Source organism: Rhinichthys klamathensis, unplaced genomic scaffold, assembly GCF_029890125.1.
Source record: "Rhinichthys klamathensis goyatoka isolate OS25496 unplaced genomic scaffold, OSU_Roscu_1.1 h1tg000036l_1, whole genome shotgun sequence".
NCBI classification, from domain to species: domain Eukaryota; kingdom Metazoa; phylum Chordata; class Actinopteri; order Cypriniformes; family Leuciscidae; genus Rhinichthys; species Rhinichthys klamathensis.
The window spans coordinates 6,278,501-6,303,079 of NW_026606584.1; the positions used below are offsets into that span (position 1 = coordinate 6,278,501).

Here is a 24,579-nt window from a genome sequence, read left to right on the forward strand (position 1 = left end):
ATTGTGCATAAGATCATATTTTAATCTTTTATTTTTTAAACAATTCACAATAGAAATTAATCTTAAATTCTAAAACCCATATTCTTAAAATACCATGGCAACTATACAAATATTGTATAAGTATTATTTGATGAGGAATATTCGGTAACGCTTCCTTTTACAGTCCTGTTACCCATGTACTTACTATGTACTTATTATAGTAATTATAATTACTGGGTAATAACTAGGTACTAACCCTGAACCTACCCCTAAACCTACCCCTAACCCATGTACTTACCATATATTAGCCAGTACTTTCTAGGTAAGTACACTGTAAGTACACGTAAGTACAGTACTTATGTGTACTTACAGTGTACTTACCTAGAAAGTACTGGTATGCTTAAAATATTAACTGTATGCTTAAAATATTGTGGAGAGCACTTTTGAGAAGACATTAAATTGTCAGAAAATCAGGAGGCGTGAGCAAAAGTCTTTACTCTCCATTCTCACTTTTGTCTAGGAGAGACAATTGAGACATTAAAATCATCTCTTTAGTGCTTTTTTCCATCATTTTTCATTTTACCTTGCAAAACTGTCAACTAAGACAAGTGAGAAGGCAATATAGTGCATAGATATAAAGTCTGGCTGTGATGACAGATCACATCACTGAAATGAATGGCACAGTAACAGGGATATTTATAAAGTCATATTCTGGGCACAAACTCGTCTGGCTGTGGTGGATGAGCAGCGGCTGGAGAAAATAGGGAAGGCCCCAAGCTTTTATCAATCCATGGAAGAGTCAGAGGAGATCTGCCATACCTCTGCCATCAAGCCTGATTCACACATGCACACAACACAATCTTCTGCAGCCTGTTATCAAAGCACATTCCTCTTGCATGAATGAACATCCTGTAAACACAACACACACGCATGCTTATGTTTTTTTCTTTCTTTTTCAGGAAAGCAGATGGACACAGGCACGTGTGCAAGAGCATCCATGCACAAAACAGAGATGCAGATAAATCCACAAATAGCATCAGCATCAGTGTAACTAAAGGGCACATGCCTTACAGCCCTATACACTCTGACCTACAAGCATGACTCAGACATGCACATTTTGTTATATAAGCATGTAGTGTTTAATCACCAGACCGGCCAAGTCTGATGGCAAGGCTGCAGGGGAGCAATGCTTATTGAAGCACAGGAAGTAGTCAGAAAAAAATTAGATATACAAGAAAAAAGGGTCATGACAGCAGCAATAAAGGGATGTGATGGGGTGATTCAATGAACAGAAAAGGGCAAATAAGAGGACTTTTAAGTGATACAAATTGTGGAGAAATATAACAAGTATTTCTTAAAAATGCAGCATACAGTATTCTTCAAAGTCATGAGGTGTTTTTTTCTCGACTTTTTTTGGCACTGCACAGACCGGTGTATGATATCAAAGTACTGCAAGAGTGATTAGAGAGCAGACGGCTCTGTATGCTTTCAAATTGCTCTCACGGTACTTTGATGTTATACACTCATTGGCCTCAAACACGCGCAATTTTTCCCCCCAAACCAGTTCAGCGGAAATCCCGCCCCGCAGCTAATATCATTGTTTAAGATTACAGTCACAGTAGATTTAGGGATGAGTGTTTGGTGTAGGCAATCAGTAAAGTGATTGACATGATCAATGAAATAGAATCGGCTGCAGGGCAAGATTTTCACTGAACTGGTTCGGATGGGGGAAATCATGCCTCAAACACACCTATGATGTTTTTTCTAGATCATGGTCTGTGTGTCGCTCCTCTTTTTTGAACCATTTAGACAACCTTCTTTTTGCCACCATATACTATCTCACTGATGCCCTCTAATGAATGGCGAGGCTTATGATTAGAGCAGACTGGTTTCCTCTGTTCGATGGCTTTGAGTTTTGTTTGAGTTCCTAGCCTGTTATTTTTGCAATGTTTCCTTTGTCTCTGTCATCTGTTTCATTAGGATTCATTTCTGAATCCAAAATCGCCCCCTACACCCTCACATAGTGTCACAGATCAGCCTTATTACCATCCTCTGCACTTCAACTCCCATCACTCTCCTCTGTTACCACCTCCACGTCATTCCTAATCACACACACCTGCACATCATCACCCTCATCACTGCCACTATTTACACTCACACTTCACCACAGTTCAATGTCCGGTCTCGTTCGTATGATGAGGACTACTCACCTTGCCTTAGCAACGATCTACCTGATATCTCCAGCGATCCTTCTCCAGTCTCCACTCCAGCGTCTTGTCTCCATTCTCCTCCATGTTGTTCCTCCAGTGTCTCGTCCTTCATCCGTGTCTCCAAGCCTCTAGTGATGGGAAGTTCGGACCATTTTACTGACTCTCTTGTTCGATCTCGGTCATCAAAATGAATGAATCTTTATTCGAGTCATTTCGTTAATTTAAGTGGCTTTAGATGTTGCTTTTAACTAGTGATGGTGAAATGAAGCTTTGTGAAGCACTGAGGCTTTCCCCTCAAGTGTATCGTAAATTGGTTCATTACTCGAAGCTTTTCAACACGGTGCACACTAACGACATCTTGTGGTCAAAAGGTGGAAAAGCTACCTTTCCCATTTTTTTTTGTTTATTGTTTTATGTTATAAAATCACTTTGTGCTATGAAAACCACAAAGCAATAAAAATCATCAGTGTAAGTGTTGATGTTTACACAATGTATGAACAAATGAGTCTATGAATTAATTTATGAAAGAATACAGAGGACAAATTAACTCTGCTTTGTTTAACAAATGCAGCCTTAAAGGTGCCCTAGAATGTTTTTTTTAATTATTTTATAATGTTTCCTGGGTTGCCCTTATAATGTTAGTATGTTTTTTAGATCAAAAATAGTCATAATTTAGAAATAAAAGGCATTTTTCCTAGCCTGATTTTAGCCACTGATTTGAACACTCTGTTTGAAGGGGCGTGTCTGCTGTGAGAACCGGCCACTGCTGTGATTGGCTGACATGCTTGCATATGAAATTGCTACGTACATGTGAAACTCTCTCGAATACTTTTACTACAGATATTATACGTTTTTACAGCTATCGAGATTAACGAATCGTGAGATGTTTTTAAAGTATTTAAATCTATTCCCATCACATAAAATGTTAACGTGATGAGCATTGAGCAGATGACAGTCTGTTGATCGCGAGACTGAAGATCTAATCATTGCAAAGCAGTTTCTGCACTCTCTCTAATGCTTTCACCAATGCAAACACGATGTATATACAGTAAGAGCTTCGTTGTGCAGTAACGTACATCATTGATTTCATAACGAGTTGTCCAGATAAACTCACGCTGTGCGGAAAGATTGTTCTTTGATCGCTTTCTGTATATAATTTATTCACTATAAAAAAAGTTTGTTTTCATCCTACTAAAAGAAACGATGTGAAGTTGATATTTTAGTCACTGGTTTGACTTACTGATGCATAAACAGTATTGAACGATTTTGAGAGAAAGATTACCTGTCTGAACTTGAACAATTACACATCAGAAAGTGTTGCTTGGTAGCTCGATCCGAGGCAAGCTCTGTATTGGCCCAAGTTGAGGAAACAGTCGTCGGTGAAATGTTTGGAAATTTCCAGAGAAAATAAAATTAACCCATTGTTTCTTCAGAGGCTCGGATGAAGGAACTAAAAAATACTTTTGTGTTCATGTGTACATCCAAACACTGAGCAACTGCCATGCTTCGGCTGCGCAGATCCGCCCTCCGCCTGGCATTGAGGGCTGGCATATGCAAATCTTCGGAGGCGTACATATTAATGATCCCGACTGTTGCGTCATAGTCGGTATTATGTGGAGATTCGCCTGTTTTTCAGGGGTGTTTTTTAAAAACGAGATTTAAATAAGAAGGAGAAAACAATGGTGTTTGAGACTCACTGTATGTCATGTCCATGTACTGAACTCTTGTTATTTAACTATGCCAACATTTATTCAATTTCACATTCTAGGGCACCTTTAAAACTTTAGCCGTAGTCCTAAACCTATGAGTTCATAGGCAAGGCTCATATAGGCATACTGTATATAATCAAAATAAAAGAAAGCTATTGTGGTATGGTGAAAGGCTGGGTAGTGAAAGTGCTTGTGAACTGGGGAGTTGTGTAATTGAAGAAATAAAAGCTTTCACACTGGCAGTTTAGTTCGGAACGGGGCACGGTTCGCATGAAAAATCGCTAATGTGAACGCTGTCATGGGACCCGGGTGCGCACTGGGGTACCGAACCCGAGACTACCTGGAGGAGGTGGTCTGAGTTCGGTTGCTCCCGAACCGTGCCGCGGTTCGCGTGAATGTGAAAGCAACACGGACTCGGGTGCGCACTTGTTCAGGAAGTAAAGTAACCTGCGCATGCGTTTTTAGCTTATTGTGATGTATTTAGTTAAATAAAACGCTTGTAAGGGATTATAGTGTTGATGATTTACCTTGGAAACGAGCGAGAGTGAGCCTGCGTGCAGTGTATTCGTGCATTGCGCGTGGAATCAGGGCAACAAAGTTGGAAATCCACTGTCTCCTAAAAAGAGTCAGTTTGCAAGCAGCAGAAGTCCACCTTATGTGACACACGCACAGTAAACCTGTAGTGTTCACTCAACTGCGCATAATAGCAGCGAATAAAAAAAAAAAAAACACAATATTGACCCACGTTCTGTTTTCTATCATGCGCCGTGCACGTTTGCAATGACGTCATATGCACGCAAACGCACCAGGGTTTGATAGAATCAAGTTGTGTGTGAAACCAGACCAACGCTGCGGGGGGCGCCGGGAACAAACGCGCTCGGGCTCGGACCGCAGCAAACGAGCCCAGTGTAAAAGCCCCCTAAGAAACAGGACTTGTTCAACAGTGTGAGGGCTAAGTCTATTTATTTTTTTATTTACTACTTCCCCTGCCTTTCTCTCACTTGGGACTTGATACGACCTGAAAATGCTGCCAGACTTCCGAACGGCCTCTTTTCACTACCGAAGCGCATGACACTCGAAACCTGTGCAAGGGGTTTGCGCTATTTTTGAATCAGAATATGAAGCAGTCACGTGGTTGTGTGTCGAAACGAAGCTTCGGACGTCACTGTACACATGGTTAGGGCAAGACGAATCAAGCTCCGGTACAGTGGTTCATGTGAGATGTTTCGTTTTTTTGATACAAGCTTCGAAGCCTCGGTGCCGAACGTCACATCACTACTTTTAACAGCCAAATTCCCCGAACACATCCACCTACGCAATCTTGATCAAATTCTGGATTAAGAAATCAATATAATGCAACCAAAGATAATTTACAGGGAGCATAAATAACTTCTTTACCTTCCGAGTCTTTCGTTCATTTGTCACGTGACAGACGCTTTGATCGGATCGTTCATGAATGACCCCTCACTACAAGCCTCCTGTTGTTCTGAGTTCCAGCCATCCACTGCATCATCTACCCGTAATCATTCCTGTAAGAAGAAATATTCTATTCACTGCCAGCATCTCGCTCTGCAAATCATCATTGCACTTACCACTTACCTGCTATCAGTTCATCCACTCAGTTGTTGTCAAAATAAACTCCTTGATAACTTCAACCTCCTTCTCTTGGGTCTGATTCTGTAACAGAAGACCGGACCAATACAGTCTGACAGCAAGATGGGCATCCTCCTCATTCCCCTAGACCCTGCCGATCTGCTTCTTTCCATCTCCAAGGACCACCGCCCGATCGAGGCATACACAGAGGAGTTCCTCGACCATGTTCACCAGGTGTCCTGGAGCCCTCAAATCCATCTTTTGGATTGGTCTGGACGATCCATTCTTCAGGTGATTTCCATCTGCTGCCACCACATGTTCCTTACATTTTACATTTACATTTAGTCATTTAGCAGACGCTTTTATCCAATGCGACTTACAACTGAGGACTAAAGCAAGCGAGTCATCGTGAAGAGGCAAAAACTATGCAAGAAGTGCTCAAAATACAAAGTTCAGGCACTGTTCAGAGTAGCATAAGGCAGACAAGGGAGGATTTAGCCATATCAGCCATAGCAGCCATATCACCCTGTAGCCCAAGACTGGTTGCCCATTGAAGCTAAGCAGGGTTGAGCCTGGTTAGTACCTGGATGGAAGACCTCCTGGGAAAACCAGGTTGCTGCTGGAAGAGGTGTTAGTGAGGCCAGCAGGGGGTGCTCACCCTGTGGTCTGTGTGGGTCCTAACGCCCCAGTGTAGTGATGGGGACACTATACTGTCAAAGAGCACCGTCCTTCGGATGAGATGTTAAACCGAGGCCCTGACTCTCTGTGGTCACAAAAAATCCCTGAATGTCTTTCGAAAGAGAAGGGGTGTAACCCCGGCATCCTGGCCAAATTTGCCCAGTGGCCTCTGTCCATCATGGCCTCCTAATCATCCCTATATATATATATATATATATATATATATATATAACAATTGGCTTCATCCCTCTGTCTCCTCTCCACCAGTAAGCTGGTGTGTGGTGGGCATTCTGGCGCACTATGGCTGCCGTCGCATCATCCAAGTGGATGCTGCACATTGGTGGTGGTTGAGGAGATTCCCCCTTCTATGTAAAGCGATTTGAGTGCCGAGAAAAAGTGCCGCCATATAAATGTAATGAATTATTATTATTATTATTCAAAGGAAAATGTTTTTTTTTTTTTTTTTTTTTTTATGAGGTTAAGTGTTCACGGAAGAGATGAGGGAATACATCGATAACATCCTGTGGGTGAGTGGATCGTCCTACACCCTGGAAAAAGCAGATTCGGATTCCCTTTCCGTCCCTGTCGCCATTCCAGAGCCTCGTCCCAAGATGGCAGCCGCCACTTCAGAGCCCTAGTCCAAGATGGCCGCCACCGTGCCTGGGCCCTCATCCAAGATGGCCCTCACCACACCTTCATCACTGCCACTATTTAGACTCACACTTCACCACAGTTCATTGTCCGGTCTAGTTCGTATGATGAGGATTACTCACCTTGCCTTAGCAACGATCTACCTGATATCTCCAGCTATCCTTCTCCAGTCTCCAATCCAGCGTCATCTGCAGGGTCTTGTCTCATTCTCCTCTGTGTTGTTGCTCCAGTGTCTCGTCCTTCCTCCGTGTCTCCAAGCCTCCTGTTGTTCTGAGTTCCAGCCATCCACTGCATCATCTACCGTCATCATTCCTGTAAGAAGAAACCTTCTATTCACTGTCAGCATCCCGCTCTCCAAATCATCATTGCACTTACCACTTACCAGCTATCAGTTCATCCGCTCAGTTGTTGACAAAATAAACTCCTTGTTAACATCTTAAGTGTCGCGCCCCCTTTTTTTAATAAACATGAAAATGCACAATCCGAACTGAAATGGTTGTAATTCAAGATTGCTTTGGAATATAGATGTAAGATTGGTCTTGTTTTAAAGAAGACATTTGGCAGATTTTTGTAGAAGTAAAATAAATTAAGTAAGTGAAACAGAAAAAAAGTTATAGAAATTTGAGTCCAGAAAAACCTGGTGGACTAAAACTACAAGAAAATCAAAGTCAAAACTCTGAACAAGTTGTGTTACAAATTTTAGGTTCATATCTCAAAAAATTTGCTTTTAGTAAGATTTTGTTTGGGCGCAGTACCAAACCTTTTCACTAGATGACAACCAGACTCCATTACTGCCCATATAAGGGCGCCTCCATTTTCATGTGTTTTGAGTGATCTAAACCATTATTTCCACAATTTTCATACAATTTATGAAGTAGGCATCCTATTCAGAAGTAGTAAGGGAAGTTTGGCATATTTTGATATGAATTCAACCTCAATAATCACATAAAAAGATCACGCATGTGCGTTATAGCTCGCTCCAACATCACAAATGGTGAATCTATTATTTTTTTCTTTATATTTAAAACATTTTCAGACCCTTATTTCTAAAAAAATAAATAATGGATGTTATCTTTTGAACTATTGGCATGAAAACAAACTGAAATTTCAACCATTCATTCTTGATTTTCATGTTCATCACTATTTAAAAATAAATGTCTTAAAGCAACACCAAGTAACTTTTCCTCTGCAGTCGCCCTGCAGGTCGGAAGCGGAATTGTCCATTACCGCTGTCATAAATAATTTAGCCTACCGCAGCCTACTGTCGCATGCACGCTCGTTGTTTATCCAGCACCGGCTTTGGAATGAACGATGTCCACAGACAAGGTAGAGTATGTTGCATGATTTCATGAAAGTATGATGTATTGCGACATCAGAAACGAAGAAAAACAAAATAATGACTATTGTAACGCTTGACGTAAAGCAAGTCAAATTTGTAGTTCCCTTTCGTAGTCACTCCGAGTTACGTCGGATGACGGAGAATGGGGGTTTCGCCAGAAAGCCAATCCTCTTCGAGTATTAAAAAACGAGCCAATGGCAAAGAAATGCCATGGGTCTGCGGAATTTGCATAATGTATCTCCGCCTCACTGCGTGAGTATTTAAGGAGAAACACCTGCAACAGCAGATCATGTTTTCGCTTCGGAGCCAAGAGAACCTCTTCACTCCACAGCCACATCTGAGTTTACAAGTGATTCACCTCTTCGAGACGAGCGAACTCTCCAGTGTTGGTGTGACGGCGGTACCCAGCGAGTCTTCACATTGCCTGCGATTTGTGCAGTGGTCTGCCTGACTTTGTGTTTTCTCCCTGGTCGCCTCAGCATTGCAGAGTTTTTCCTCTCCTAAAAGAGCTGCACGTGGCACGTCTTTTTAAAGATGTCTCGCCCGTGTTCTTCTGGTTGCGGTCGATATTTGTCATCTTCTGATGGGCACGAGCGCTGCTTTGTGTGTCTGGGCTTTGATCACGCTAAGGCAGCGCTCGTGGATGACTCATGTTCCTTCTGTGGGAACATGACCATCGCAACACTTAGATTAAGACTCAATGATCTTTCAGTGAGAGTCCCCGCGTCCACCACCCGTTCTGCTTCCTCCACGAGAGGTGGTAGTTCGGCTGGGGGACAGGGTGATCTGAGGGTGACGGTGTGGAGCAATCCGACGATGCGTCCTCGGACCACGCCCCCCTCCGCTGTGTTGCAACCCGCGAGTGCCGCGGTGATTCAGGCGGGCTCTTCTTCGGAAGCCCCGCGTGTTTCATTCGGCGCTCCAGAGGATGACGCGATGTCGATCGCGGCATCACAAGGTGGGCTTGAGTCTTCAGGAAGTGAGGATGCGGCTGCGTTGCCTCCTTCGGGAGTCCCAGCGTTGCCCGTGTCGGATCCTGAGATGACAGCCATGCTGTCCCGGGCAGCCGTGAGCATCGGGCTAGAGTGGAACCCTCCGCCCTGCCCCGAGCGCTCGCGGCTGGACGATTGGTTTTTGGGTGCGGCTGCCGCCTCACGGCCTCAGCCAACCCCAATTCCTTTCTTCCCGGAGCTGCATGAGGAGCTGTCGAGATCATGGAAGGCTCCTTTGACCTCCCGTGAACGCTCGTCAGCTTTCTCCGCCTTTCCTCCCCTCGATGGCGCAGCTGCCCATGGGTACACTGGGATTCCCCCGGTGGAGCGCTCTGTTGCGATGCAACTGTGTCCTCAGAGCGCATCCTCTCGTGGTAATCCTAAGCACCCGTCCAAGGCCTGTAGATTCTCGTCATCTATGGTGGCGAGGTCTCACAGAGCTGCAGGACAGGCGGCTGCTGCCCTGCATGCGATGAGCACCTTGCAGGTCTACCAGGCCCAGCTGCTCAGAAACATGCACGAGGGCAGGACTGACCCAGGGACGTTAGACGAACTGCATGCCGCCACTGACCTTGCTCTCCGGGCGACGAAAGTGGCCTCACGCTCCCTGGGTCAGGTGATGGCCACTAATGTGGTCCAGGAGCGTCACCTATGGCTGAACCTGGCCGATATGCGGGACGTTGAGCGGACTCGTCTGTTCGATGCTCCCATATCCCTGGCCGGCCTCTTCGGCGGAGCGGTTCCCGAGGTGGGCATGGCATCACGGTACGCTCAGAGTTCCAATAACTCCGACCTGCCGTCAGACCTTCACCCCGTGGCGGAACCTCAGCTTTCTACGGGCCGGAGTTCCCCTAGAACGAGTTTCCAGGCATGTTGTCGTCTCCACAGATGCCTCTGCCACGGGCTGGGGCGCCATGTGCAATGGACATGCAGCCGCGGGCTCCTGGACAGGACCCCAGCGCCTCATGCATGTCAATTGCCTCGAGTTGCTGGCAGTACGCCTTGCCCTGCACCGCTTCCACGCGTTGCTCCTGGGTCAACACGTACTTGTCCGCTCGGACAATACCGCGACTGTAGCGTACATCAACCGTCAGGGTGGTCTACGCTCTCGCCGTATGTCGCAACTCGCACGCCACCTCCTCTTATGGAGTCAGAAGCACCTGAGGTCCCTTCGTGCTATTTACATTCCAGGAGTGCGGAACCTTGCAGCCGACGAGCTGTCACGGCTCCGGCCAACCTCTGGCGAATGGAGACTCCATCCCCAGTCGGTCCAGCTGATATGGGACCAGTTCGGGGACGCACAGATAGATCTGTTTGCCTCCCACGACTCATCCCATTGCGCCCTGTATTACTCCCTGACCGAGGGCACGCTCGGCACGGATGCACTGGCGCACAGCTGGCCGCAGGGCCTACGCAAGTACGCGTTACCCCCAGTGAGCCTTCTCGCACGTACTCTGTGCAAGATCAAGGAGGACGAGGAGCAGGTCATATTGGTCGCCCCATACTGGCCCACCAAGACCTGGTTCTCCGAACTGGTACTCCTCGGGACAGCACCTCCTTGGCCAATTCCTCTGAGGAAGGACCTCCTTTCTCAGAGACGGGGCACCCTATGGCACCCTCGTCCCGATCTTTGGAGACTCCACGTGTGGCTCCTGGACGGGACGAGGCAGGTTTGAGTACCCTGCCACCAGCGGTGGCGGCTACCATCACTTCCGCTAGAGCATCGTCCACGAGACATGTCTATGCGTTGAAGTGGAACCTCTTCGTTAACTGGTGCTCTTCTCGCCGAGAAGACCCCAGGAGATGCTCGATCAGCGTTGTGCTTTCCTTCCTGCAAGACGGGTTGGAGCGAAGGCTGTCTCCCTCCACCCTGAAGGTGTATGTGGCCGCTATCGCCGCATATCACGAAGCAGTTGAAGGTAAGTCTCTTGGAAAACACGACCTGATCCTCAGGTTCCTGAGAGGAGCGAGGAGACTGAATCCTCCTCGCCCTCCTCTCGTTCCCTCTTGGGACCTCTCAGTGGTCTTAAGTGCCCTGCAGAGGGCTCCCTTTGAGCCTCTGCAATCAGCTGAGCTTAAGATCCTGTCAATGAAGACAGCGCTCCTGGTTGCACTGGCCTCCATCAAGAGGGTAGGGGACCTGCACGCATTCTCCGTTGACGAAGCGTGCCTGGAGTTCGGGCCCGGTCACTCTCATGTGATCCTGAGACCCCGGCCTGGATATGTGCCCAAGGTTCCCACCACTCCCTTCCGGGACCAGGTGGTGAACCTGCAAGCGCTGCCCCGGGAGGAGGCAGACCCAGCCTTGGCACTGCTCTGTCCAGTACGCGCTCTCCGTGCTTACGTAGACAGGACGCAGTGTTTCAGGACCTCAGACCAGCTCTTTGTCTGTTATGGTGGGAAGCTGAAGGGAAAGGCTCTCTCCAAACAAAGGTTGTCTCACTGGATAGTGGACGCCATTGCTTTGGCATACCAGCAGCAAGGTCGACCATGCCCCCTTGGTGTGACCGCCCACTCCACCCGGAGTGTGGCATCCTCTTGGGCTTTAGCGCGTGGCGCCTCGCTAACAGACATCTGCAGAGCTGCAGGCTGGGCGACACCTAACACATTCGCCAGATTCTACAATCTCCGAGTGGAGCCAGTCTCCGCCCATGTACTGTCTTTTTCAAGCTAACATGGGAGCTGTTAAGTGTCTCGCTTGCTCGCCATTCCACTCCACAGACTGGATACGTTCGATATTTCCTCAGGTGAGCCTTCCCCTCTGAAGCCCTGAGTTCCTCCAGCACTGTTGACGCTGGCGCCAGTGTCTATTGCCTGTGCGTCGGCTAGGTGCCTCCGTGTGCATGGTTCCTCCTCTGAGTAACCCCCACATGTGTATTTTCCACTGTAAGCCTCTTTGAGCATGTGTCTTTCCCTCGGCAAGTCACCTGCCACTCCTGGAGTTGAAAGTAGATGCCACCCTACGGGCTGGTCACTCCAGTGTTCCTCCATATGAAGCCCCCTCGGGCCATATGTGTATTCTTAAGTCCTCCCTACGGGTAGGCATGCTGCGGCATATCTCCCCTGAGATATGCTTCCCAGTGTACCTTGGTATTCCTGTGTTAGTAGGACTCCTTCGTCCGTGCCTACTTCACGACAGGGAGGTCAGACTTCGCAGGGCACTGGAAGACAGCTGTGAAGGTGGCGTGATTACACGGGGACCCCCATTCTCCGTCATCCGACGTAACTCGGAGTGACTACGAAAGGGAACGTCTCGGTTACGGATGTAACCCTCATTCCCTGAGTAGGGAACGGAGACGTTACGTCTCCCTGCCACTTCCGCTGTACCGCTGGGTAGACGCCTGAGTTCAGTCTCGGCTCCTCAGCGAAGACATGATCTGCTGTTGCAGGTGTTTCTCCTTAAATACTCACGCAGTGAGGCGGAGATACATTATGCAAATTCCGCAGACCCATGGCATTTCTTTGCCAGTGGCTCGTTTTTTAATACTCGAAGAGGATTGGCTTTCTGGCGAAACCCCCATTCTCCGTCATCCGACGTAACGTCTCCGTTCCCTACTCAGGGAACGAGGGTTACATCCGTAACCGAGACGTTTTCTTATGTCTCATTAGAACTACAGAAACTCGACCCGATCTGGCAATCTTAGATATCGTGGTTATAGCAGATATGGGACCGCAAAGTGGAGGCATAAGTGCCTTTCACCCTGTTATGACTTGATAAACCACTGAAACGATTTTGGAAACATCATTTTAAGGTAAAAAATCTTACTGTTGCTTTAACACGCCTTAGGAGTATGAAAATATTCTTGTTGCAAATTGATAGATTACGGCTCTTCTGTAATGTATTTTGTAGGGCTGTTTTCGACTAAGGATTTTCATAGTCGAATCTGATTCGTTAGATTTTGCCGTAGTCGACTGATAGTCGAACCTTTTTTTTTTTTTTTTTTTTTAGATAGCAGCTAGAAGTTTGGTTGAATAACTGTTCGTCTGTTATAGGACAACTCGCTCTACGTTTATTTAAAATGAACAGCAAGACAACTAGAAGTGAATGTGCTTTCCATTAAATGAATCCTTAACACAAAAAAACGTTGCAATGAACGTGCTTTGTTTTAAATAAATCACACACAGTAAACAAAACCTTAACAAAAAAACTTTGCAATGAACTTTGCAATTTAGACGCGCAAACTGCGTGCCGGTGCGGTGAGACGTAGCCTACATGCTCGGGCAGGGCCGTTTGAAGGAATTTGGGGGCCCCAAGCAAAATGGACATAGCATTTCCATATTTTGATATTAGAAGGGAAGGGATGCTGCTTTCACTACCAATGCTTAAAAACATCCCAAGCTAATGTTTGATGCACGGAATTTATTGTGTGGTTTTCCTAACCCCCATTGGTAAATAGATTATCACGGTGGAATAGTTATGCTATGCCACTTTCATCAAAACCTATTAGCTATAGGCATAGCAATGTCATGTCATTAAATACGATAAACAGTGATTCTGGAACTCCTTAAACCGTTAAAAAACATATTAAGTGTGTAACGGTAACCATATTCCGTCCGTTCGGAAAAAAAAAGTGCACTAACTGTTCGTTACAAGCAGCATTTGCCGTCAGGCAGGTAGCTAACATAAACATATTTTTGCTAGCCTAATGTTACCTGCTGCACAATTACACCATTTGTACAAGACAAGTAGAGCTATTTTTATGCAGTGTAATTTATTACTTTACCACTATCTGGTATTTTTCTTAACCTTCTCTCCCTTTCTCTTCTTTCTTTTCTTTCTTTTCTGGCTTCCTGAAGCATAATTCCGCTTCATGATAACTCCCGAGGAGGTTTGTATTTTGCCGGCAGCAGAGATCGCGTGGTTGGCTGGCTGCTGTCAGCGACTACTGAGGGGGCCCCCTTGAGGGGGATTCCGATAACAGTGTCATTGCACTTTACTGCATTGACTATCAAAGGGGCGCTCACAGTTTGTCGTTGCATTTTATTCTTAAACAGTCATTGTCTTGGGGCCCCAGTCCAGCTCGGGGCCCCAAGCAATTGCTTGGTTTGCCTGTCCTGTTCCGACGGGCCTGTGCTCGGGCAGATTCGGCTTGAAGTCGTTCATCCTCGGATGCAGCGTCGCGCGCGCTGTTACAAAAAAAGCTGTGCACACAGCCAAGCGAAATGGGGTCTTGCCGGTCTTGCGCACCCAACGCGTCATTTTTTGTCGTGCGCACCTTCGCGCTCGTGTGGACGCGGCGAGTATAAACAAGGCTTTACTCCGTGTCAGCGCGCGCTCTGATCGGTAAAGGTGCACAGACCTCTCCCGAATCATCTCCAGCACTCAGCCTCCGATCGCACCACTAACTCCGCCTCCGTTTCCCTCCTAAGATGATATTAGTATTTAAACATTCTCTATGATAAAAAATGTTTGTAAAAAAATATTTTAATAGCACGGTTTTGGCGGTTATAGAGTTCTAATGACGGTGTTCAACTATAACCGTCGGTCTCACGGTTATATAATAACGTCACACCTCTCATAACACTTGCTACTATTCGACTATGAGGTTCATAGTCGAATCAGACCTCTACGAATCGAATTCGCTCACTCGTTTTCATTCACTCCAGCAAGTGAACTGTATTAGCGGACTAACTTAGGGAATAGTGACTGAGGGTATAAATACGGCAGTGGATGCACATACTAGTTGCCTTTCGCTTCGGAGCCGATCGTTTGATGTCTCTGAAGAGTGCTGTTTTTTACAAGCACCGTCATAGACTGGAGCAACCCCAGGGACATTCCATATGTTGTACTGCCCGGTCATCCGCCCAGTCCATATGTGTGTACTCCACATGTTACATCCCTTCGGGCAGGATGTGGCTTCCGCAGCGTCCCTTCCTTCCATTGATAGGGCACGCTTCTCAGTCGTCCTGTGGAACAGCAGTGACTTCCCTGGCCTAAACCCTGTCCCATCTCCACCTCAAGAATGCGGGGGGATCAGGAGGCTTTTGTCTAAGCACTGGAAGGTGACAGCACTAGTTGCATTTTCAATGGTGATCCCATTCAATCGATGTCGACTACGTCGAACGTGAACGACTGAAAGGGAACGTCTCGGTTGCGTAACCCTCGGAACGGAGACGTAGTCCACTATTGCTGGACCACCACTGACTCCGAGTTACGCTCGGCTCCTCAGCGAAAAAGCAACTAGTGTGTGCATCCACTTCCGTATTTGTACCCGCGCCGCGGGGGCGGAGTATGTGATGCAAATCACGCACGCCAATTCCATTGGCTCGTTTCAATAGTACTCGAAGATGAGTGGATCCCTGGCGTGATCCCATTCAGTCGAAGTCGACTACGTCTCAGTTCCCTCATTCAGGGAACGAGGGTTGCATACGCAACCAAGACTTTGTTTGTTATGTTGTTAGTCAATATTGTGCAGATTATGAAATCTGTCCTTCTTTTAACATGAAGCTAGTCAAATTGCTAATGTCTAAATCTACAGCAGCAGGACTGAGACAAACCCCTCTCATGTGGAGTTTGGCCACAGGCTCCACAGACTTGGCCACACTTTTTGGCTGAGCACACAACTCTAAATATGAAAGCTCTAAGCATAACCTTGAGAGTTACATAACTATTAATTAGAATGACAATCCAGGCAATCTGCAGTATTTAAGCATTAGGCCTTTGCACGTTACAGTACCTGTAGTTCTGAGCTAATGGTTTGCTTAAAGGTACAATAATTAAAGGTACATTTATTTTATGTTTTATGTTTAAAGAAATTAAAAGTATTTTTGAAAAATATGTTTTAAACCAAGTATATTCACAAGAGATGTAGACTCACATAGAGCAGTTTGTTTGATATTGCACAATATTGACTAACAACATAACAAACAAAGTCTTGGTTGCGTATGCAACCCTCGTTCCCTGGGCAGTCATGGCCTAATGGTAACAGAGTTGGACTGGTGACCCAAAGGTTGCTGGTTCGATTCCAGTACCGGCAGGAATATGACTGAGGTGTCCTTGAGCAAGGCACCTAACCCCCAATTGCTCCCCGGGCGCCACTCAAGGCTGCCCGCTGCTCCGGGTGTGTGTATCCACGTTTGCAGTGTGTGTGTGTGTTCACTACTCACTACTCTGCTCCTAATGTGTGTGCACTTACTTGGATGGGTTAAATGCAGAGGTCAAATTCCAAGTATGGGTTACCATACTTGGCCATCACGTGTCACTTTCACTTGATGGGGACGGACATTTGGACATCCTCACATGACCAGCTAAATACGTCTCACGTTATCTCATTAACCCATGTTATTCATTTATTATCACCATGACTATTTTGGCATATATGGCATTGATAACTATTTATATGTTACTTTTATGTGTGTTTGTGCAAATAAGAATGTAAATAAAGCTTTGTAAAAACAATGCATCAGGTAATTGCCTGTTGTTACAGTAATAAAATACAATAAATAATCAAATACAATTCTAGTGGGTTTAAAAACTCCTTGGGCTGGAAAACATCAAACTAATCAGGCAACCCTGGTGCTATTTTGCCTGGAGTCCTGATTCATTTATGACCTGTACTTTGCCTTAAAATGTTCTTTACATTGGTTCTAATTTAATGGAAATTCAACACTTGTGATTATCTTTGATGATAAACATACTGTAGGAGATAGCATGAAATAAAGGCTCTATCAGCCAACAGGGCTATGGAAACAGACAGTACCCTAACAAGCATCTGGAATTTGTGGTTTTGGCTAAATGTTCATGCCTAATGACTTACCATAAGCAAAAAACAATAACAACATGACCTGTTTTTCTCCATCAGTTCAAAAGCTTTTTCAGTCGTGACATCATGCATTAGCTGCACGCTTCAAGAGCTATTATATATATATATAATAATTCTGAAAAAAAAAATCATTTTAACATGAGTTCAAAGAAATATATTATTTATGAATAAAGATTTATTTTCATAAAGTCTAGACTGCATAACTGTAAGAAAAATTGCATTCCACTGTAAGAAAACTAGCTCATAGCAGTGGAAAGGGACTGCAGAGAGCTAATAAGTCATGAATCACTTCCTGTTACAATGTTAATTCCACTCTTGCAAAGGAATAAGTGAAGTTTCTCAGTTTCAAATGTGATGATGAGGGAAGCAACTGCTTGATATAACATACAGTCTGCATGTGTAGGAGATCTTGAATCTTTGAAAAATATTAAGCAATCCAATAAACACTTTTTAACATCATTATAAAGGACTGCTAACAACATCCCCATTCTTCTGTAGATAGAAGAGCACCTGCCATCAAGTGACATCTACATATCCTATTCTTATTATTAACAAAATGTAAACCATCAAATCACTCTTATATTGGAATATTTTCTAAGAGAGAACTTAACTTCTCTAGCTTTAGGCATTAGGAAATAATTCTGTGAACATATTCTACACACTGTAAGAAAAACATTCCAGTGAAAATGGAGAAGTTACCGGTAATTGTCTACCAGGACATTATCTGTTCCTTTTTCCCCCCTTTAACCCTAAACACAATGCAATGTTTAATTCAAAATATATGGCTAAAATTCAAACTGAAAATTAAATACTGAAAATTCCTTCATTTTAACACAGTTCACCAGGCCTTATTTTTACAGACTTTTCTTAGAGTGCGGTTTTGCTCACATATCACCACTGTTTCAAAGCTTTAAAGATTAGTAAAATGTGATTTGCATATATTCTAGCACTATACATTTAGCTTAAGCATAAACTTTGGATAATGTCATGACCTGAATTCAGTTCTTTCTATAAAAGTTGCATGAGTATCATTTTTGTTCCTGAAACAACCATTACTATCTAGACCACTGATTTTCCTTCTGGCAATTTTAAAAATATAAAAGATGTACTCAGGACTAAGTGGCTATAAGTCTAAATATAGACAGCCCCTAGAATAGCTCAAGCAAGACAGTCCATTTGTGTGTTTAACAATAACTGACATTGACATGTCTTCAGATACTGGACTAGAATATCCAGCTTCCATAAAATAAAATGAAATATTTGTGCTACTATCACTTCAACATTCAGAGAAAAAATATGTAGGCCTACTGTATGTAGCCTAAAAATGCTTGTCATGGAAAATTGGTATGAGGAGTTATGGGGTACTCTAAAATTTAGTTGGGGATGACAGTTCACACTGAGAAATAAAAGCCTGTTCTATATTTTCGTCATGCACAATTCACTGAATCATGTTCACAAAAATGTGCTTATACATATGAAGGTATTCCATTTTCATGGAGCATAAAGTATATTCTGGTTCAACATGTGATCTGATTGATGCAGCTCTATTTTCACATTAAGTGTCTTCTGCATTTAGTAATAGAGGTCAGCTGGCCTCATGCTTGAGTATATTTAGAGAGCTCTTAGATTGAAAGAAAGCTCCAAGATAAAGTGAGCAGGAAGAAGAAATATAGAGATAATGTAGTAATTACTTTAGGCCAAGAAAAAAGAAAGAAAGAAAGAAAGAAAGAAAGAAAGAAAGAAAGAAAGAAAGAAAGAAAGAAAGAAAGAAAGAAAGAAAGAAACACAATTCGTACACAATTTCACCATCACCCAAAAAACATGATGAAAATCTTTTTAATAGTCACATACTGTACACATAATGAAAGATGAAAGTCTTACCTTGATGCGAAGTTGTTTTCTTCATTTTCAATAAATAACCACTTTAATGCCACTATTGTTTTATTTCTTTAACATGAATGTTTTATTTAACCTAATTTAGATTTTTTTAAATAATTTTTTAAGTTTATTATTATTATTATTATTAAATATTTACACGAGTGCATTGGCGTCCCGTTATCCGTTCACGTGTAATCCGCGCGCGGCTCTTGTTGTCTGTAGCGCGCCAGCATGCATCTTCCACTTGTCAAAGACAGCGTGGCGTGATAACACTAGAGTGGGGCGCGCGCATAGGATCACATCTGCCAGGAGCGCGCTTTATACACACAGTCTACTGCAAGAGAGATTTGATGGCTCGATAGCAGTTTCCTGCTATTTTTAATTAAGTATATTCTCTTCAAGAACACAACTAAATAAAAGCAATGCTTTAGAGCAATGGAGTAGCCTACCTATTTCCATGGACCGGGGAACGCACCAATAGAGGGGGGTTGGGCACGTCTTTATATTTTTTAAAAACATTTCAGAATCCTGCAATGCATTATAATTGTCCCAAATTCTTGTTAATGTAGAGAAAGACTTCACTTACTAATCTGTACGATTGCACATTATAACATTAGAAACAGTGCTAATAGTATAAGTTAGATGCCAGGAATATTATAGATTTTATTTTACTGTAAGCTTAATTTTATGATTCTGGATAATCTGGATTTATTTCCCCCTTTTAAATAGAGATCACAGTTCTCCCACGATTCTGAAAACAAAACATTAGACAACTAAATTAAATGACATGTAATTCACTTGAGGTTCTGACTAAATGTTCTATTTAATGTTATAAATTAATCTATTTATAAATGTCTAAAATGAAATAAATGAGTCTATTAAAATATTTATTAATTTTAATTCCTTATGTAAAACATCGTTGAAATTAATGGATGAACAAATTTATTGAAATTAATGAATATTTGTGAAGCTGTGTCTATAGTTTACATGATTGCTGCTCGCTCTGGGTTAGCGGCTGCGTGAAAGCAGATTACAATATTCTGGTGTGAACTTCAAAGGTTTAATAGACACAGCAGAATCACTGCCATTTAGGAATAAGATCATGTGTGTGTGTTTGATCCGAGTGTTGCAATCTCTGCCTCCCCCTAGCTATTTGTTGGGAAAAATGCGTATGTGTGACGTAGTGGGGCAGGTGTATTCTGGGTGTGTAAACAAAGGATAGCGGGTGAATCAGTCTGAGTCTACGGTGCGAATGTAGTAGTGACGCAGTCTATGCTCCAATTGAATGCTAGCAAGCAAAGTGCCTTTTATGCCCGTGAATGTGTACCACTGTGAGTAAAACTAACCGACGCCTCACTGTTTTGTGCTTCGGCTCTGTTAGCCCCAACCACTAGACGCAAGTTACCTGCCACGAGCCAAGTTATTATGTTGAGACCAGCTCACTCCCAACTACGGTTCGGAGGGTGGAAGCTGTAGAAGGTAACACTGAGGGTTCATCCGGGATTTAAAAAGCAAGAAAAAAAAGAAAAAAAAAGTTTTGTCGGACGCGGAATGACGGCGCGCGGGGCTAGAGCTAATGCTAGTGCCTGGACGAAGAGGCCTGTTGAGATGAAAACCCCAAATGTAAGCACCAACCCATTTTTAATGGATTAACGCAGGGACGGCCGATACGCCGACAGCACTAACCTCTTCGCGGCTGGCATGTAGCGAACGTTAGCCACGGACAGAGCGACTGTTCACGACCGGATGCCGTTGTTCAACCTAGCTTTGCCCCCACACCACCGCCATCACGGTTGACTAACCCGTTCCTAATGCCCGTGGAACCACAGAATAAAGCGGACGGTGAGTCCACATACTTTTATCAGCAAACCTGTGACTGTTCAAAACATATGGCAGCCAGCCCAGTTGCAGCTTTACCGTACGGTTTGCAAAATAGCCCCGCTCCAACGTTTGCCCTACATTCCGCTAACCAGCTAGTTAACCCGTTCACCTCCGTGAACTGTACGGCACAAAACCTTTTTTTCCCGGCCCACGCATTGCTCTCCCAGTTCACTTCGACACCTTTTCCACCCTGCATGCCCCGGCCCGTGGAACGTTGTGGAGTAATAGGTAACTATGCCCCACATTGTGATCGATACCAATACGGTCAGTCAGCTGTGGAAAGGGCCAAGTCGGCCCCACGGTTATCACACACAGCGCCTGATGTTGAAATAATGGACACTAGTGATGATGAACATTATGGATATAAAGAGAGAATTCCAATATTAAAGCCAGGCCATTTTGATGGAACAGGCTCCTGGAAAGACTTTATTCACCGGTTTGAAAGCTGTGCAAGGGCAAACCATTGGTCGGAAACGACAATGGCGGTTCATAAAACCCCCAGATCTGACCGCTGGAGCTTCCGGCGGATTGTGGCTGAAATAGAGAGCGCCTACGGGCCCACTCCGACCATGCGGCAGCCATCGGCATTGAACTGAGACAGAGGGTTAGGGGGAAGAACGAAGCCCTGCACCTATTAAGGGATGACATGTACGAGAAAGTGTCCATTGTGTATGCTGACCGTACAGAGCTGGAGCAGGACGCCATCAGTGTGGAGGTCTTTACCAACGCCCTGGCCGACAGCGAGGTGGTGCAAAAACTACTGGAGAAGCAGCCGCACACCCTATCCAGAGCATATGACATCGTACACAGCTACGAGACCACCAATAGGGCCACCAGAACAGTCACGCAATTAATGCAGCCTGGCCAACGCGGTCTTGTAAATCAGAGAGCCAGGGCTGCCACAGTACGTGAAAATAACAGCAGGGCAGCTTGTGTGGAGACAGTGGGGGTAGCTGTTTGGTCCATCGACTCGCCAGAGAGGGCTCCAAGATTTAATCAGCAGTGGCGCCAGAAGAGAGACACAAATGTCAAAATGCCTATTGGGGATGTTCAATGCCACAACTGCTCCGGTATCCAGAGAAACTGCCCTTCCCCCCGTCGACCCAGACAGCAAGTCCGGACAGTCAATAAGAACACAGCACCCGACACAGGTATAGTGGTCACCTGTACTGCGAGTTAGGAAGATGACGTCTGTTAAAATATTGATAAATGGACTGGAAATGTGTGCTTTGCTTGACTCTGGTGCTGTGAATGTGTTTTCCCTCCATCTTTTTAACTCCATTCCCGCAGAGTCCAGAACCCCAATAGAGCCATCTGTCGCACAGGTCCTGCGGGGCATCGGCCCCAGTGGTCAGGCAGTGCTGGGGGAAGTCAAACTACCGGTACAAGTTGGGAGCAGAGCTACCAATGTGAACTTTATTATGGCCGACACAGCAGAGAACAGCGAGGTTATCCTGGGGCACCCCTTCATAAATCAGACAAGTGCCCTGCTGGACTATCCTTGCCATGAGATAACCCTATTCGGAGAAAAGGTACCTCGTTTTAACCCAAGCCATCAGCCCCGGGTGCACATTGTCAGAGTGGCCCGCACAAGAGTGTTGGAGTCGGGGTGTGAGTATGTAGTGCACCGCCCGCCTTCGCCATGCTATTGAGGGAGACTTGATGCTGAGCCCAACCAAAGGTTTCCTCGAAAAGCACCACATTCTAGTAGCTCACATCATCTTACAGGCGCAGCGGTCCACCAATATTCCCATCAGAGTCTTCGATCCTGATGCCTTACCTGTCACATTGAAGAGAGACGCCTACAGCCAGCCACGGTGTTGGGGAAGGTGGAGCCCCAGCCACCCCTGGCCCCACCAGCCCCTGAACCTATTAACTCTGTCTGTGCTTCTTTACCCAGCCACCTGCAGATCCTGTATAACGAGAGCTGTGCTAGCCTGCCCGAGGGCGACCAGGAGAAGTTGGCCCACCTGCTACAATCTTACAATGACGTCTTCTCCACGGGGCCCACTGACCTTGGCCATACTGGCCTCGTGCAGCACGACATCCTCACCACCCTTGGTCCGCCTGTGAAACAGCAACCACGCAGGATGGCTAGAGACAAACAAACTGCAGCAGACCAGCAGATGCAGCAGAGCCTGGACACTGGTGTGGCCCAACCCAGCAACTGCAGTTGGGCTGCACTCATCATCATGGTGAGAAAGAAGGACCAGACATTGCGGCTATGTGTCGACTACAGAACCTTAAATGAGAGAACCATAAATGATCCCTATCCACTGCCCCGCATCTAGGACACCTTAGACACACTGTCCACTGCCAGGTACTTCAGCACGCTGGATTTAACATCAGGGTACTGGCAAGTGGAGATGACTCCGAGAGCCTGAAAAGCCGCTGCTTTCTGCACCCATAAGGGCCTGTTTGAATGGAACGTGATGCCTTTCAGACTGTGCAATGCGCCGACCACGTTCCAGAGGCTCATGGACCGTGTCCTAGCCTTGCTGCAGTGGGAGACCTGTTTGGTCTACCTCTATGACATTATTGTTCTGAGGCGGGACAGCACTGAAATGTTGGAGCGGCTCAGTCAAGTGTTCGGCAGACTACGCGCAGCCAACCTGAAACTTAACCCTCTGGGGTCGGCGGTCTCGCCGGCGATACCAGCTCACTTTTTTCCTTATCAGTGCAAAAGAGACTCAAATTACTCTGTTGATTTTGATCTTACATATAAGTGTTGTACATCATTCGATCCTGTTAAGTTTTTTTTTTTTTTTTTTTGTGGAACCTCACAATAAAAACAAAGTGTTGTGCTTTTCACCTAATAAAGAAAAATAAACATGATGCGTTCTCTCTGTCAGTGAAGTCCATTCTGAAACGCGTCCGAAAAATGAACTGCAAATACTCAGTCAAACAAGTATACAGGCACACAGGCATGAAGCCTGAATTATCTTCTTTTAAATGAAGTAATTTATATAAAAAACAAATTTTCTCATTTTATGTAATCTGTACGAAAAGAGAGAGATGATAGTCGTTCTCATCTCAGGTCATTAAAGTTAATTTGACCACGCCCACGGAGCGCGCGCTCTTTTCAAACACAAATGCTCTGAGGCGATCCACGCCCACATCAGCTGGATAACCCACCGAAAGAGACTTATATTTACGACGCTGTGAGGAATAATACTATCTTAATAATAATCCTGGAAAAAATTACCTCAGAAGTGCAGTTAGTTTCATTTGGAGGAGCAACGGATCCAGCTGAGGAATAGGTACATTCTTTATTTTCAAGTGCTTTATTCTAATCGCGATATGAAATAGTGTCTGTAAACAAAAAGACTGTTTGAATATGAATCGCATTTTTGTGTGTGAATGAATGAACAGCTTTTACCTAACTATATTCCAATACTGAGATGAGTAAAAATCGACTGAAATATGTTGAAATAAAATATTTTTGTATAAGCAACGTATTAAACTGCAAATTAACATTTATATGTCCTAATCATAAAAACGATATGTTACATATGAAAGACAAGATGTCGTTTTTTCTGTAAAATACTGCCACATCAAATAAGCTTGTTTGCTAAGATGTTATTATAGTGTTTGTTCGATTGTAGGCTATATTCAAACTAATTAATCCGCAACTGTGAAATATGTATGATAAAATGTATACTTTAGTATATACAAAGAAAGATTACATTTGAAATATAGTTAAAATTTTAATTGTTGTTGTAATTGTAACCTTTTTAGTAAAATAGCAAAAATATATGTAGGCTACATATAAATAAATCTTAGGTAAATCTTAAAAGCTCAATATAAGCCTCCTCTTTAAATTATTTGTATTGTGTTTTATTAGTGACACATTTGGGATATATTCCCAAACTTTCTGTAAAAACAGTATGAGAATTAACTGCACAA

At 44.5% G+C, this 24,579-nt stretch overlaps 1 protein-coding gene across 1 annotated transcript in view; it reads right to left on the bottom strand.

The window, feature by feature from the left end:
• Nucleotides 1-18,888, bottom strand: part of septin9b (septin 9b) — a 163,710-nt gene extending 144,822 nt beyond the window's left edge. The window contains exon 1 of the mRNA XM_056246188.1: nt 18,796-18,888. Coding sequence (XP_056102163.1) covers nt 18,796-18,820 — 25 coding nt within the window. The 5' untranslated portion in view covers nt 18,821-18,888. The remainder of the gene's footprint in view (nt 1-18,795) is intronic.
• Between the last annotated feature and the right edge of the window lie 5,691 nt (nt 18,889-24,579).